Genomic DNA, 15,923 nt, shown 5'->3' with positions numbered 1-15,923 from the left:
CGCACAATGAGCAATCTACCCCCAACTTTTGGTTCCACTAGACAATCTCCAGAAGACCAATCACCTCCCGTGCCCAAGGAGCTGTCATTCAATGGGACCACACCCTCAGGAAAGCTACGCTTATTTGTCTGTCAGACATGTACTCGAGCATTTGCTCGTCAGGAACACTTGAAACGACACGAAAGGTCTCACACCAAGGAGAAACCTTTCAGCTGCGGCATTTGTTCTCGTAAATTCAGCCGTCGAGATCTGTTATTGAGACATGCCCAAAAACTGCACAGCAACTGCTCTGATGCGGCCATAACAAGACTAAGGCGCAAGGCAACTCGTCGGTCTTCTAATGCCGCGGGTTCCATATCTGGTTCTACTCCGGTGACAACGCCAAATACTATGGGTACGCCCGAAGATGGCGAGAAACGAAAAGTTCAGAAACTGGCCGGCCGCCGGGACTCAAATGAACAGAAACTGCAACTGCAACAACAACATCTACAGCAACAACCACAGTTGCAATACCAACAATCTCTTAAGCAGCATGAAAATCAAGTCCAGCAGCCTGATCAAGATCCATTGATATCCCCGAGAATGCAATTATTCAATGATTCCAACCATCACGTAAACAATTTGTTTGATCTTGGACTAAGAAGAGCTTCCTTCTCCGCCGTTAGTGGAAATAATTATGCCCATTATGTGAATAATTTTCAACAAGATGCCTCTTCTACCAATCCAAATCAAGATTCAAATAATGCCGAATTTGAGAATATTGAATTTTCTACCCCACAAATGATGCCCGTTGAAGATGCTGAAACTTGGATGAACAACATGGGTCCAATTCCGAACTTCTCTCTCGATGTGAACAGGAACATTGGTGATAGCTTTACAGATATACAACACAAGAATTCAGAGCCTATTATATCCGAACCGCCCAAGGACACCGCTCCAAACGACAAGAAGTTGAATGGCTACTCTTTTTACGAAGCCCCCATCAAGCCATTAGAATCCCTATTTTCTGTCAGGAATACAAAGAGAAACAAGTATAAAACAAATGACGACTCTCCAGACACCGTGGATAATAACTCCGCACCGGCTGCTAATACCATTCAAGAACTTGAGTCTTCTTTGAATGCATCCAAGAATTTTTGCTTGCCAACTGGTTATTCCTTCTATGGTAATTTGGACCAACAGACTTTCTCTAACACGTTATCATGCACTTCTTCTAATGCCACAATTTCGCCCATTCTACTCGATAACTCCATTAATAATAACTCCACTAGTGACGTGAGACCAGAATTTAGAACACAAAGTGTCACCTCTGAAATGAGTCAAGCCCCTCCCCCTCCTCAAAAAAACAACTCGAAATATTCCACCGAAGTTCTTTTTACCAGCAACATGCGGTCGTTTATTCACTACGCTCTTTCCAAGTATCCTTTTATTGGTGTGCCCACTCCAACTCTTCCGGAGAACGAAAGACTAAATGAATATGCTGATTCATTCACCAACCGTTTCTTAAATCATTATCCTTTCATACATGTCACGATTCTCAAAGAATACTCCCTTTTCAAGGCAATTTTAGATGAGAATGAGTCGACTAAGAACTGGGAAAATAATCAGTTTTACTTAGAGAACCAACGAATATCAATTGTTTGTCTTCCTCTTTTGGTGGCTACGATAGGTGCAGTACTATCAAACAACAAAAAGGATGCTTCGAATTTATACGAAGCTTCAAGGCGTTGTATTCATGTTTACTTAGATTCCAGGAAAAAGATACCCACTTCCTTGTCCGCAAATAACAATGACTCTCCACTTTGGCTAATTCAATCCCTGACGTTATCTGTTATGTATGGGTTATTTGCGGACAATGACATTAGTTTGAATGTCGTGATCAGACAAGTTAACGCACTTAATTCTCTGGTCAAGACTTCGGGCCTGAATAGGACCTCAATTATAGATCTTTTCAACATCAACAAACCTTTGGATAATGAACTCTGGAATCAATTCGTGAAAATAGAGTCCACCGTAAGGACAATCCACACGATTTTTCAAATCAGTTCCAACTTAAGCGCCTTGTACAATATTATTCCATCGTTGAAAATTGATGACCTAATGATTACTCTACCAGTTCCCACAACACTTTGGCAAGCTGATTCTTTTGTGAAATTCAAAAGTCTAAGTTACGGAAATCAGATCCCTTTTCAATATACAAGAGTACTACAGAATTTGATTGATTACAATCAGCCATTGAGCGATGGAAAATTTTTGTATGAAAACCATGTAAGTGAGTTTGGACTCATATGCCTACAGAATGGTCTACACCAATACAGCTATTTCCAAAAATTGACTGCTGTCAATAACAGAGAAGATGCGCTATTCACAAAGGTTGTTAATTCACTTCACAGTTGGGATAGGATGATTTCGAATTCTGATTTGTTTCCAAAGAAGATATATCAGCAGAGTTGCTTGATTTTGGACTCAAAGTTGCTTAATAATTTCCTGATTGTCAAGAGCTCATTGAAAGTTTCGACCGGAGACGTTAGTTCTTTGAATAAGTTAAAAGAAAACGTGTGGCTTAAAAACTGGAATCAAGTGTGTGCTATCTATTATAACAGCTTCATGAACATTCCTGCTCCCAGTATTCAAAAGAAGTACAATGACATAGAGTTTGTGGATGACATGATTAATTTGAGTCTAATCATCATCAAGATTATGAAACTCATTTTCTATAACAATGTCAAAGACAATTATGAGGATGAAAATGACTTCAAATTGCAAGAGTTAAATTTAACATTTGACAATTTTGATGAGAAAATATCCTTGAATTTGACAATATTATTCGATATATTTTTGATGATCTACAAGATAATTACCAATTACGAGAAGTTTATGAAGATCAAACACAAGTTTAATTACTACAATTCTAATTCGAATATAAGCTTCTTGCATCATTTCGAACTCTCCTCGGTTATCAATAACACCCAAATGAACCAGAATGATTATATGAAAACAGATATTGATGAAAAGCTTGATCAGCTTTTCCACATCTATCAAACATTTTTCCGGCTGTATCTGGATTTAGAAAAGTTTATGAAGTTCAAATTCAACTATCATGACTTTGAGACAGAGTTTTCAAGTCTCTCAATATCCAATATACTGAACACTCATGCTGCTTCTAACAATGACACAAATGCTGCTGATGCTATGAATGCCAAGGATGAAAAAATATCTCCCACAACTTTGAATAGCGTATTACTTGCTGATGAAGGAAATGAAAATTCCGGTCGTAATAACGATTCAGACCGCCTGTTCATGCTGAACGAGCTAATTAATTTTGAAGTAGGTTTGAAATTTCTCAAGATAGGTGAGTCATTTTTTGATTTCTTGTATGAGAATAACTACAAGTTCATCCACTTCAAAAACTTAAATGACGGAATGTTCCACATCAGGATATACCTAGAAAACCGACTAGATGGTGGTGTCTAGTTAATGAATTATGATTTTGTTTGACTATAGATTAGTCAATACATAGATGAAATAATATACTCCCTTTACGATAAAAGCTATTCTGGATTCTTCTTCCTTTGTAATAGCAAATCTTTGTAGTACTCTTTTAAGTAGTCCAGCTTCTCCCAGTCATCTTCCGCAATCCATTGAGAACATTCGTCCTCATCTTTAGAAAAAAGTGTATAATCCTTCAGCTTCCCTTCTAAATAATCATCAAATTTGGCCCAATAGAACCCTTTACACTCACTATTCTTGGAAGTTTGGGCACTACAAGACCAATAATATTTGCCCCGGTTCTCTATCTTTTTGAACATTCGCCTCAAAGTCATTGGCTCATTACATTCGGGGCATCTGGGTATTCTGCTGACCCATTCGGAATCATAGTGCCGGTAGGTCAAATTAATCCTGGTCTCGCCAGATATAGGATGCAAGGAATCAATAATTGAGGGTAGCGGAGCCACGCAGTGCTTGTACTCTTCTTGGCATCCTCCATACATGATTAATAAAGTGTTATGAGGCACAGGAATGTTATAGACTGGAGGTAAGTTGGATCCTTTATGGGGGTGTATCTTTCTTAATCGAAAATACCTCGTGCAACCAAATGAGAGGGATACAATGACAGGATGCGGTCCCATAAAAGTTAATCTGTCAGAATGCCAGTCTAGACTACTTTTGATGGAATCATACCGATTGCAAACTAATGAACCTCCATTCCAGGGTCTGCGGTTGTGAAATGGTGTCTTGGAAAGATCTCGTTGAGCTAGTGTTTCATTTACCAAATCTTGAATAAGGCTTTGAATGACTGTTAGGTCGGAGTTGTATGGAATTGATTTTTTGGGATTGCCTCTTATGTAGAAATTATTCATATTGACATTATCTTTGGACTCCCTGATAAAATCCTCAGAAGTCATTAAACAAGTCTTATGCGTGGATATACATTTCTTGCCTGCGATGTAGAATTCATTGAATGTGCATATATCTAAATCTAAAAGATACTTTAGCACTCTATCCGCCAACTCCGCTGGAAGGAAACTCTTGTGATATGAGACGTAAGGAATAGTGGTTTCAATGGATTCTTTAGTATAAAGCATAACGTTTCCTGAACCTTCGATCCTTTGTCGTTTGTTAGAGCCCCATAAGTCATTCAAAGAGCTTTGATATGAGGGAGTGTGGCAAACGCTTGACGCTTTTTCATTGTCAAACTGTTCGTTCAAAAGTAGAACTGTTTGCTTAAATGACCCACGACATGATAGTAATAGCTCTAGTAACACTTCTTCGTTAACTTCAGGATAATTTTTCTTAAGAAGGTTGAGTTTTGTCTGGGTATCCATGTAAGGATGATACTCTATCATTACCCAATATGCAGACGCGAGAGAATTTAAATGATGGATGCCGGATGTTCCACTGAAGGCTCTATCCTCTGAATATGAACCTGTCCAGGGTGATTGAATTGGGGGAATCCTTCAAGGACTTCAATGGGGTGGACGCAGCAGAAGGAGATGGAAGATTAATTCCTTTCTTCCTATTTCCAGATGGTTTGAGGACTCTTTTGGCAGTCTTTGAGGGAGTGAATTCCGGCAACTCTTGTAAAGTATATTTAGTTTTCCAGTCACAGGTGACAGAAGGGATCGGTGTCATCAATTGGACACCAGTGTTTTCATCCTTGGTAGTGGTATGGGGCTCCTGGTTTTCTTTATCGGTGTCAACGTCACTCAGTTCAAAATCGCTGGAGTTTAGACCTTCCAAAGTATCAATCTTTCTCTCTCCTGATTTAGATTTGAAGAATCTACTGGATTCTTCTTCAAACTCTTCTTCTTCTAAAAATAGCTTCTTTCTCTTGGAGACAATAAGGTTGGCTGGAGACGATTCCGCAATTGGTCCAGATTTCTTCTGTGTAATTATGGCAGTCTGAACCTTGGAAGTGGCAGTGAGACGACGCTTAAAGAAGGAATCAATGTTAGGCGTACTTAACTGGGGAACAGCAGCAGCTTCAATATCGGGACTGGTATAAAACCTTTTTGCGGTCAACGTGGTATTGATTGCAGGTTTTTGAGTACAAAATGATGACTGGTTTTGTTGTAACATGATCTCCCGAGAAATCAATGGCTCCTTTGTAATCGGATTCAACTCACCATACGCAACTCTAACATGGAGTGAATCATCGTATCTAGGCCCAGCACAAGAATATATGAGATCCAAATCTTCATGGAGATCTTTCGGAATATCAGTCAAATGGACTGGCTTATGCAGTTTTGGGTCAAAGACAAGTTGAAATTGAAATGCAAGGCATGCTAGTCTATATTCAGTTTCGAATGAGGCTGGGATTTTGAACTTCCCATCCAAACGTAATGCGGAAAATATTTTGTCAATAGATTCGTACTTTCGAACCAATTGAAATGCTTTGATGACACCAATCCCTGGAATTCCCTTTGTATAGTCACATCCACTTAAGGAGGCAACAATGCGAAATTGGTGTTGACTCAAGTGAGCAAGGCCAGGAATATTGGCGCAATCTTTGAAATTATTTCTTTGGACATGGATACACTCTCCTCGGTCATTCAGTTTAGTGATGAGACTGCGGGATCCAAAAACAAGAAGATCAGAATCTTCACTAATAATTCCATCAACAAATCCTTTCATTTCAAGGTATACCATTTGAGCATCTGCCTCATAGGGTGCCACTACAAAAGAGATCTGTCTAGCCTTGAACTCATCAATTAAGGCCTTTGCCATTTCAGGAGTCACATCGCAACATTTCTGGTAGTAATTCATTGCCAATTTACGATTTCCCTGTAGTTGAGCTTGATCGCCCAATTTACGATACTCCTTTCTTCGTGCTTCTCTTTTAGCTTCAGTTTCAGCCTTACATGACAGGTAATCGCCGTCAAACACAAAGTATGGAGTGATTTGGAAATGAAATAGCATCTCAACTCGTTTCATGACATACTGAATATACTTTTTCGTGGCAACTCCATGAGAAAGCTCGTACCAACTGGTTGTAGTAGCCCTATGGAGCCAGGCATAGGTGTCAATTGCTAGTGTAGAACCTCTAAAAGACTCCAAATTGGTTGGTTTCTGAGCATTCTTAATTGCTGGTAGAAGACCGGTTACACCCATATGCTAAAAAAAATGACAACACCTTTAGAGGTCAACCAGGTTTATCAAGTACGACCTTAATGCAATAGAGAAGAAAGTCAGCGGTACTGTGTATACTTCACCTCGCAAGACGCGAGTAGGGAAATTTCAAAAGCGCGTCTTTAGATCTCCCTCGCGAACTCTTCCGTTCACCGTCCTATGGAATCAGCATCTTAGAGGCAGAAAAACATCAACTTGTTCTATCTGTGGCCTCATCAGCACCCGCAATGGAAACTACACACTCCATGAATGCTGTTTATGATGGCTATTCCATGAGCTCCTTAAGTGACGGCATGTCTGAGTTGAAGGTCGACCAGTCAAAACACAAGAAACGACCAGTACACATTCTTCATCAACAACCTGCATCTCAAACTACAGCACAGTTCCATCAACCTGCATCTTCACAGCCCTTCTTGCCACCACAAGTGCCTTTTAGTCAACAGCCTCAATCCCCAAATTTTGTACAAGGCTCCCCTCAAATTGGTACTCCCCAAATGGGTACGCCGCCACTTGGCGTATCTCAATTTGGTACCCCTCAAGGGCAAATCCAATCTCCAGGACAACTGCATCAGACGTTTTCACCTCCATCTAACCTTGATCCAACATCGGTGCCAGATATAAGATATGAGACTGACGTTATGTTTGACTCCAAATCTTTCTTGACTTTTGCAAATGTGTGCCCTCCACTTGTTGGTACTCAATATACTGTGGTAGATCAAGGTAATGCGTCGCCCAGATTTATGAGAATGAGTATGTACAATGTCCCGGCTACTGAAAAGTTGCGCAAGGAGACTGGATTGTCACTTGGGCTTGTGCTGAATCCATTTGCACCGATGCAAGAACAGGAAAAACCAATTCCAGAAGTAGATTACAGAGAGATGGGTGGTCCTCCAAGATGTCGCAGATGCCGTGCTTATGTGAATTCAACGATGCAACATACCCACGATTATAGAATGATTTGTAATATTTGTGGGTTCTCGAGTCCTATTCCAAGCGAATATTGCTCTCCTTTGGATCCTAGCGGTGTCCGTATCGATAGGAATCAACGTCCAGAGCTTCATCTGGGAATGATAGATTTTTTGGTTCCAGAGGCCTACAATATCGATGAATCAATTCCTCCAAATCCGCTGCACCATGTTTTTCTTGTGGATATAAGTAACTCTAGTGTGAGAAGGGAACTCCACAAGGCTTTTGCCAATGCCATATCCATGTCAGTTTTGAAAGGCTATCCTAAAGGTTCAAAGATTTCAATAATTGCATATGATAGGAAAATTCATTTTTTTAACCTTTCTCTTGATTCAAACCAAGTTTCTATTGCCACTGTAAGTGACTTAGAAGACCCCTTTCTACCATTTTTTGATGGCATTTTTGTGGATGTTAAAGCAGGAAGGATACACATTGACCGAGCTCTGCAGTCGTTAGAAATGATGGGCGAATATTCAGAACCAGAACCTGCATATGGTGCCGCATTGAGGTATGCCCTCCTAGCCTTGGAACATGTTGGTGGAGGTAAGGTTACTGCTCTGCTATCTGCATTGCCCAGCTGGGGTCCAGGTTCTCTCAAGGGAATATCCCCAAGTCAAAGGCTCACTTCTGAATTGGAGACCGAAGCTTTAACAGCAAAGAATCAATATTATCAGAAATTGTCGAAGGACTATATCAGCGCAAGTGTTGGTTTAGACCTGTTTGTTGTTTCTTCTGGATCCGTAGACCTTTCGGATTGTTCACTGGTAGCAACTAGTACTGGAGGCAGCGTAAGATCTTTCTTCAACTATGAAGTTGCGAGAGATCAGAAATCCCTTTGTATATCATTACTTGACAGTATACAAGCTGTCAAAGGCTACCAATCACAGCTGAAGATTCGTTGTTCTGCTGGGTTGCAAGTGACGAAATACTTAGGAAGTTTCAAGACTTCAAACTCGGACGCTGATCCACTTATACCAATTGTTACCTCCAATACTTCTGTGGGCTGCTTATTCAAGCATGATGGAAAACTCTCTACTAAGAATGATGCCCATTTTCAGGCTGCTTTATTGTATACCTCAGCTGATGGTGTGAGAAAAGTAAGAGTGATCAATTCAATCATTTCAGTAACTGAGAGGATAGCTGACGTATTTGCTTTTGCAGATCAAGATGCCACTCTGGCCTTGGAATTGAAAGAGCATCTAGGTAGGATCCCTGAAGTATCACTAGTGGGACTTAGAAATCGTCTCACATTTGACTTAGTTGACATTAATACCGACTACAAGTTAAAAGTGGTAGGAAAGTCTTCAGCAGACCAACAGTTAATCCTTCCTGTTGGTTTGCGAACACTTCCCATGTTTACACTTGCTGCAACGAAGACTCGTGCAATTCGCAGCGCGCCATCTAATAACACTGATCTAAGAGTTCAATCTATCTTGGATCTTAAGTCGTTCACTCTCGAGAAGCTCGCAGTGTATTTATACCCGATCCTCATAAACGTTCTTGAGATAGATGAGGACGCATGCCAGTATACTTCCACGGGACATTTCCAACTACCTCCGGGGACAAGACTTTCACGTCAAAACTTAATGCACGGAGGTGCATACATATTGTTCAACGGGCTCAAAGTATTTTTCTGGATCCATTCGGACGTGAATGTATTGTTGCTTCAAGATGTATTTGGACAGAATGTTTCTTCTTTGGACAGCATTGATCCAAATTTAAACGAGCTACCTGAACTGGATACAGGAATCTCTCTCCAGCTCAGAAACCTGGTTTCATTTTTGCTAAGAGCTATCTCAACTCTTCTTTTGTACCAATACAAATTTGTCGGTTCCGACGAGATGGTGCGGAAGTTGAATTCATGGAAAACTTGTACGAAGATAGTACGCCTGACAAGCTCCAAAGCTACCATGACTTCCTTAACCATATTCATTCACTGATTAAAAACAAAGTGGCCGTTTCATCTGAGAAAAAAAATCAAATGAACGGTCAGATGATGGAAATGAACCATTTACGATGAATAATTAATTAAACAGTCTATTTAGGTATTGGTGAAGAAAAAAGACGAAGTCAAGTCCATCTTGGATGTTATTCAATGGCACATCAATTCTTTGGCGATTCTTTCTTAGGTTATAGTAGATGTCGGAGGTCGACGATAAGCACAATCGCGCATTCAGACTAGCATCAACAACTCCCTCTGGCCCTACATATATCTTCGTCCTTTGATATGATTTGTATAGAATGTTGCCAGCCCGTCGACAATCTATACTTTCAATCAAAAAATGGGTACATCAAGCTTACCATATGCTCCAAATGCAATCAGGTAGTAGACAAGTACGTTGAATTTGATAAAGTAGTGTTGTTTATTGACTTGCTCCTATTGAGACCAAATGCTTATAGACATCTGATGTACAACTCACTCATTCCAACCCAGAACCAAGACGAGAAACATTTCCAGCCACAAATATACACAAGAGTTTTTCGTATATGGATGCTATTGTTGCTGTTCGAAGTTTACGTTAATTGGGCATATGAAGAGAAAAGTTATAGCTCATCTCAGCATTCTATTGTCAAAGAACTTGTCCTCAAAGATTTTTCCATTGCTTCACAATATTTGTTCTTCTTCTTCAAATCAGTTTTAGATCTAGTTTCCAGTCATATAGCAATGCAACTTTTGATTAGATACTGGTTGAAATTCCCTGATCCTTCCTATTTTCAGGAGTATCCAAAGTATTTCTTCCCAGTGGTAATCTCTTTCACAATCTGCATTTCAAGTATCATCAGGTTATTTCCGATAGCTATGTTGATTTGGCCTTATGACATTCAAGCATTGAAATTGACCAAAAGTGCCATAAATTTTGTTAATAATTTCATCACAATTGACTGTTTGAACACAATACTCATAAATAATAATTCTAAGTCACATTGGAAACTGTTGGCAATCGTAACCTGGAGCAACTATGTCAAAGCTTTGACAAGCAGGCTGCTGGTTTGTTTTTTTATTAGTCGCTTGTATTCTTACAGTTTCAGTTCTCTTATACAAAATGATTATGATCACAGCATGGGACTTTTGTCCAGTTTGCGTGACGCCTTATCCGAATTGAGTCTAAGTTAAAATATGATTACCAAGATTGGCCTAATACGTTTGGATTCACATCATCATATTCCCATTCATGGAATTGATGTCTCTTCCTGATGGGTCCTTCAGAAGATGCCATTATTACCTCATCTCCATCTATATCTAACCAAGGACCATCTAATGATTGAACAAGGAAAGGATATTCATAAGTCTGATTCAACTCTCTTCTCTCGTCTAATGTGTTGCTTGAGTTGGGTTGAAGATTGGTAGCTTCACTATCGACACTGGTCCTACTCCTATTAATGTGGTTGTGTCTTCTTCCCACGATATCGTTGTTTTGGATAGCTCGAAGAGCAATGAATGATGACAAAGGATAATAGTTCTTCTGATAATTCCACAAAAATGCCACAGTAAAAAACGGTAAAGGTATCAATGTCGTGGCTAACAAATAAGCATTTTGTAAAGCCAAAGTACCGGCCATAGTGACTTGGAATAGAAGCAAACCCATTACAACTCGTCTAAAAATTAATGCCCAAACCCCACCAGTGGAGTGCTGAGGATGTACTGTAGCATAGACCAACTGGTATTTATAAACATAGTAGCCAATAATAAAATAAACCAATCCTGCAGATAAAATTTTTGTCGACATCACACTGTAAATAATAGTAATCACCAAGATGAGAATTGGCTGCGGTAATTGCAAGCCAAAGTTGAAAAATGGGGGTTTATAGAGATTTCTAAAATGTCTTGGGGTCTTGGACTTGATTTTGAAATAGGGGAATCGAAACAATTGGCCTACCAAAAGTAGTTTAAATGGAAACATTCCTAAACCTTGCAAGATAATCAAATCAACATAAAAGAGTGATAATTCTTGTAAAGCTTTTGCAAGTTGGTATGCGATCTTTGTCGTATCGCTCAAAAAACCCCAATAGTTACTAACTGTACCACCAAAAGTGAACACTAAAAACAGATTCACAAATATGTAAAAAAAGTTCTTGGATACGGTAGACAGTTCCTCTTCACCATGAGAAACAAACCCTTGTTTGGAAGACAACCAGACGTAAAAAAATGGCACAACAAAATTCAGAAGGGTAAAAAGGTATGTAGGTAACAATCCCGTCACCAACGTTTGAGCCCAGTGATGTTTTTTAAGTAACTTCCCTAAATAAGGCCAAAACTTGGAAATCGTTTTGAGATTTAACAGCGTTGTCAGGTACAAAACTGGAAACACGAGTGCAATACTTGTTATGCCTATGATGATTGTTATAGCATAGACTTTAAACAATCTCTCCTTCCTGGGGAGGCAAACGTTGGACCATATGATATCGTGAGGGGCTGGTGCCAATCTTGTAATTAGGTAATGAACGTTGGGGTCCAATACAGCTTGAGCCATCATCTGTGCTGTCGCTACAGTATCCATTGTAATGAACGCCGCAGGTGTGGGTGGATAGTGTTTTTCTCTTGCTTCAATGATGGCTTCATCAATGACCTTCAGTTGATGAGTATAGTAATCGATTGCATCAACTCTTTTCCCTCCCAGCCCAAAACAGCGAGTACGAATTTTTGGACGCTTGGGATGTTGTGTAGTGATTAGGCTTAGGGCCGAGGAAGAATAATTGATAGAATCGTCAGGTCCGTCAGTTTGCTCATCATCTGAGTTAATCAAACTTGACACATCGTTTGGTGGGACGTCGTCGTGAAAAGCAGCTTCTTCATCAACTGGAGTGTTAAGCAATCTAATGGAATCACTTACATACGGCCTTATATTGGATAGATCTGTAGCTTCTAGAACGGTAGCCCAATACGATTCCAAGATATCAACAATTTGTTCTCTCTGTTTAAATAACACGATCAACGGTTTCCACTCCCTGCATATCACAACCGAAGACACAGACCCAATATTCAGAGATTCAATATGTTCCTTCAGAAGTCTCTCTGACCTCAATTCTGGAGGGATCCCACTAAGGCGGATTGTTCTGTCTGTGATAGAGTTTTGCTTTCCCAAATACGACTGCCTGATTTCTACGACATGTTTGGTTTGTTTTTGCAGAAAATAGCCAACTATAAGTGTGAAAACATATGAAAATACGACATATAGCCATAGATATGTGTGGTAGTTTTCTGGATTGATAAAACCATCATCTTGTTTATTGGCATCTCCATCATCACCATCATCGCCTTGATCATACCTTCCAGTGAAATGAAACCTAATTGGCGATATTACCAGTACCGCAAATACCAAACAAGTACTTAGTAGCTTTATCGCCATCTTGAAGAATCCGAGGAAGACATAGGCATCTAATCCGGCGTTGGTCAAGACATCTTGGTCGCCAATACTAACCAACGTGGGGATCCATCCAAACAATGACGTCCTCGACAAAGGTGGTGGCGTAAACTTCCTGTTGGCCTTATTCACATAGTTTAGCCTTGCCATGTATATGTTGGGAAATTGACATCGTAAGACACAAAAAACCAAAAACGTGATGCCCCCAAGCAGAGACGCTATCAAGAGTTGGACTTTAGCTACCCTTGCCGATGGTCTTCTTAAATCTGGTATTGTCCCATTACTACTGATGAAATTATATGGAGCTTCAGATTCCATCTCTTAAGCCGATCCGATCAGATTAGAAGCTAGTAGATTGAAAGTGCTCTGATGGAGTAAAGCCTGATAAATGAACAGAGGTGAAGCCTAGACGAGAACAGTCGTCGCGACATAAACAGTAAGCGCGTCTATCTAAAAAACTGAAAGCATGTAGTCTTTGGTTGGTGGTTTGATGAGGATTGTGAACCGGGGTGAATCACACTGATTGTTTGCTAGAGCTTGGGAATGAATTTTGGAAATGTGACGAAAACACTTCAACAACTGAAATTCCAAAACGATGGCCTACTCCAATCAGGATTTGTAGATTCCGCTGCATTGATAGATTTTGTTCAGCTGAGCAGTCATCAGTTGAAAATGTTGATTGTGAAAGATATAGCAAATGTTATAGCCACAGATAACACAATTGAGTGTTTCCAGGCCCCTGTGGTGTTTACTGAGCTTGTTGATCAGTATTGGCTAGATTTTCAACGGCCAACTATAAAATACTTTGAGCTTCAGTTGAAAAGGTTAGCAAATGACAAGATCGTCAGGACTACATTAGATAGTAATGGTATTAGCAAGAAGTTTCGGGGTCGAAAAAGAGTGGTGGAGATTAGAAAGCTCTATAGCGTTTACCTCAAGTGTAATAGAATTTTTTGCCAGTTTCATATCCAACTGATCACAGAACTGCTTTCAGCATACAATTTGGACGCAATCGGTTCTATTGACCATATTTGCAGGCTGTTGCGTATTGAAAATCCAAACGGAAGCTGCAAAAATATCAAAGGATTGGCTGTATGTTCGCAGCTGATATATGTGATTCACAGATCCTTATTATACTTCGGGAACCTCTCAAGATACCGCACCCTCTTAGCAACTAATTATTTACCCCCTGGTTCTTTATCCCGTCAGGATAAGAAGGAATACAGAAAGTGCTTAGAATGCTTGAATCTTGCTATTTTGCTTTTGCCCTCTCAAGGTGATCCCCACAACCACATCGGGCTGATCGAGAGGTTAAGACGGAACGACTTTAATATAATCTACAACTTTGCCCGATCAACGATGACTCGAATTCACTCACCTAATGGATTTATGAACCTGATTCTGCATTTATCAAGCGAAATGCTCCTTAATACAGTTTCAAGGGCAATTTTAGAACCTGAAAAATGCCGCTCTACTGTAGATAGTAAGTTGGTTAAATGTAATAATTATTTCATAGCCATTTTTGGATTTCATTTTCTTCCACAAAGGTGGAATGACTCTCAAAATATGAAGTTTACTGATGTTTCTTGGAAGAACATTGAAAATGACTACCGGAAATCGATAGCTACCTTGGATATTCATCGACCAGCACACGTGAAGATTTTGTGGAAACAAGCCATCATTTTGATCAGTGGATACACTATTCTTTCTAATGCCAAGTTCAACCATGAGTGGATAGACAGGTCAGAAAATCTTCTAGAGGCCTACCTCCAGTTTGTGTTTCATTTCATTGATGAAATCTTAACGATTTGCACGTCTGGTTATTCGATCAACACCGGATTGTTGCCACTAGTCCGACTTTTCCTTTGCTGGGCGAACCAAGGTGGGCTACCGTTGAATTATTTACTCGCAAACTCTTCAACTTTTGACAACTTAGTTCACATTTGTGAAGTTGCCTCTTTATTGGTGAACAAGGACGAGCTTTGTATATCGAAACCACAGCGGCAGTATTATTTTTATGAAGATGTCGATTTGAAAGAGTTTGTTCCCATTGGATGTCGCTTCAAAGATTTCAATGACTCTTGGATATTAGACAAATCTCAGGATAGTTATAAGAAACTCATTGGTGAGCGCCCAAAAGAAGCTCCCCATAATGACGTTGAATCTGATGAAGACGCCTTTCGAATTAAAGCTATCTCATATATGGTTGACCAGCTTTTGAAATCTAGAAGCAAACTTGAAATATGTTCATGATTGTTTTTTGCTTCTCGTTATCTTTTTTATTTGGCGCATTTTTTCCCTGCCAGCGGCCTTGCAAATCAGGTATTCTGGTTTCGATTGAAGGGAACTATCACATTCAATTCCAAGCCTCAAGCAAGCTGAGCATTGATTGCCATCCTCGGGGCATTTTTTTCTTCGTAGACGACAAGTCCAACAACCATGCTTTGATCGAATTGAGTTCTTTGGTTTTCTTCTGGAAGCATCTCTACAATTGACGACTTTGCGGATCCTGGAACTTCTTCGGAGGTTTTCCTTTTGCATTGACCTACCAGACGTTGCATTCGATTTTTCACTCTGCATGATGGGTTCTATGCTTGGTGTGACGTTGTTTCTGCCAATCTCTTCAATGCTATTATCGGTGACCGGCTTCTTATTTTCAAGTGAGAACTGGGATAACGACCAGATCTCCTCCTCGTCTTTCATACTGGAAGTGTCACCCAGAGTGTAGTTTGCACCACGGTTGTTAGTACTTAGTGACCACTCAGAATAATCTTGTGAAGGAAAAGAAATATCAGGGTTCTGAGGCGCTGGATAATCCCAGTTAGCATCTGATGGATTTTGAGATGGAAAGAAACGGAACAATCTACTGCCCGGAGGCTCTATTATCGGCTGAAAGTACGATTGAGAGCTTGATGTATCCATTAAGTAGTAAATTATATATAATACAACAAACAAAGGCCAGAA

General features: G+C 39.9%; 7 protein-coding genes across 7 annotated transcripts; 4 read left to right on the top strand and 3 right to left on the bottom strand.

The window, feature by feature from the left end:
- Positions 1-6: 6 nt before the first annotated feature.
- Positions 7-3,474, top strand: PAS_chr4_0487 (Carbon source-responsive zinc-finger transcription factor; the record flags this gene model as incomplete). The annotated part of the gene is made up of 1 exon (XM_002493877.1): positions 7-3,474. The coding sequence occupies one exon, from the start codon at positions 7-9 to the stop codon at positions 3,472-3,474; it is 3,468 nt and encodes a 1,155-aa protein (XP_002493922.1).
- A 77-nt stretch (positions 3,475-3,551) lies between these two features.
- Positions 3,552-4,847, bottom strand: PAS_chr4_0486 (Hypothetical protein; the record flags this gene model as incomplete). Its single annotated transcript, XM_002493876.1, has 1 exon — positions 3,552-4,847. One exon carries the CDS (start codon positions 4,845-4,847, stop codon positions 3,552-3,554), a length of 1,296 nt encoding a protein of 431 aa, XP_002493921.1.
- A 2,010-nt stretch (positions 4,848-6,857) lies between these two features.
- On the top strand, positions 6,858-9,536 carry PAS_chr4_0484 (Member of the Sec24p family; the record flags this gene model as incomplete). Its single annotated transcript, XM_002493875.1, has 1 exon — positions 6,858-9,536. One exon carries the CDS (start codon positions 6,858-6,860, stop codon positions 9,534-9,536), a length of 2,679 nt encoding a protein of 892 aa, XP_002493920.1.
- Positions 9,537-9,823: 287 nt separating this feature from the next.
- PAS_chr4_0483 (Protein required for normal intracellular sterol distribution and for sphingolipid metabolism) lies at positions 9,824-10,711 on the top strand (the record flags this gene model as incomplete). The annotated part of the gene is made up of 1 exon (XM_002493874.1): positions 9,824-10,711. The coding sequence occupies one exon, from the start codon at positions 9,824-9,826 to the stop codon at positions 10,709-10,711; it is 888 nt and encodes a 295-aa protein (XP_002493919.1).
- Positions 10,712-10,718: 7 nt separating this feature from the next.
- Positions 10,719-13,277, bottom strand: PAS_chr4_0482 (uncharacterized protein; the record flags this gene model as incomplete). The annotated part of the gene is made up of 1 exon (XM_002493873.1): positions 10,719-13,277. One exon carries the CDS (start codon positions 13,275-13,277, stop codon positions 10,719-10,721), a length of 2,559 nt encoding a protein of 852 aa, XP_002493918.1.
- Positions 13,278-13,502: 225 nt separating this feature from the next.
- Positions 13,503-15,212, top strand: PAS_chr4_0481 (Protein involved in inhibition of translation and nonsense-mediated decay; the record flags this gene model as incomplete). The annotated part of the gene is made up of 1 exon (XM_002493872.1): positions 13,503-15,212. One exon carries the CDS (start codon positions 13,503-13,505, stop codon positions 15,210-15,212), a length of 1,710 nt encoding a protein of 569 aa, XP_002493917.1.
- On the bottom strand, positions 15,207-15,881 carry PAS_chr4_0480 (Hypothetical protein; the record flags this gene model as incomplete). Its single annotated transcript, XM_002493871.1, has 1 exon — positions 15,207-15,881. One exon carries the CDS (start codon positions 15,879-15,881, stop codon positions 15,207-15,209), a length of 675 nt encoding a protein of 224 aa, XP_002493916.1.
- Between the last annotated feature and the right edge of the window lie 42 nt (positions 15,882-15,923).

Source organism: Komagataella phaffii, chromosome 4, assembly GCF_000027005.1.
Source record: "Komagataella phaffii GS115 chromosome 4, complete sequence".
NCBI classification, from domain to species: Eukaryota; Fungi; Ascomycota; class Pichiomycetes; order Pichiales; family Pichiaceae; genus Komagataella; species Komagataella phaffii.
Note: the sequence above shows the minus strand (reverse complement) of the source record. Positions and strands in the feature narration are given on the sequence as shown.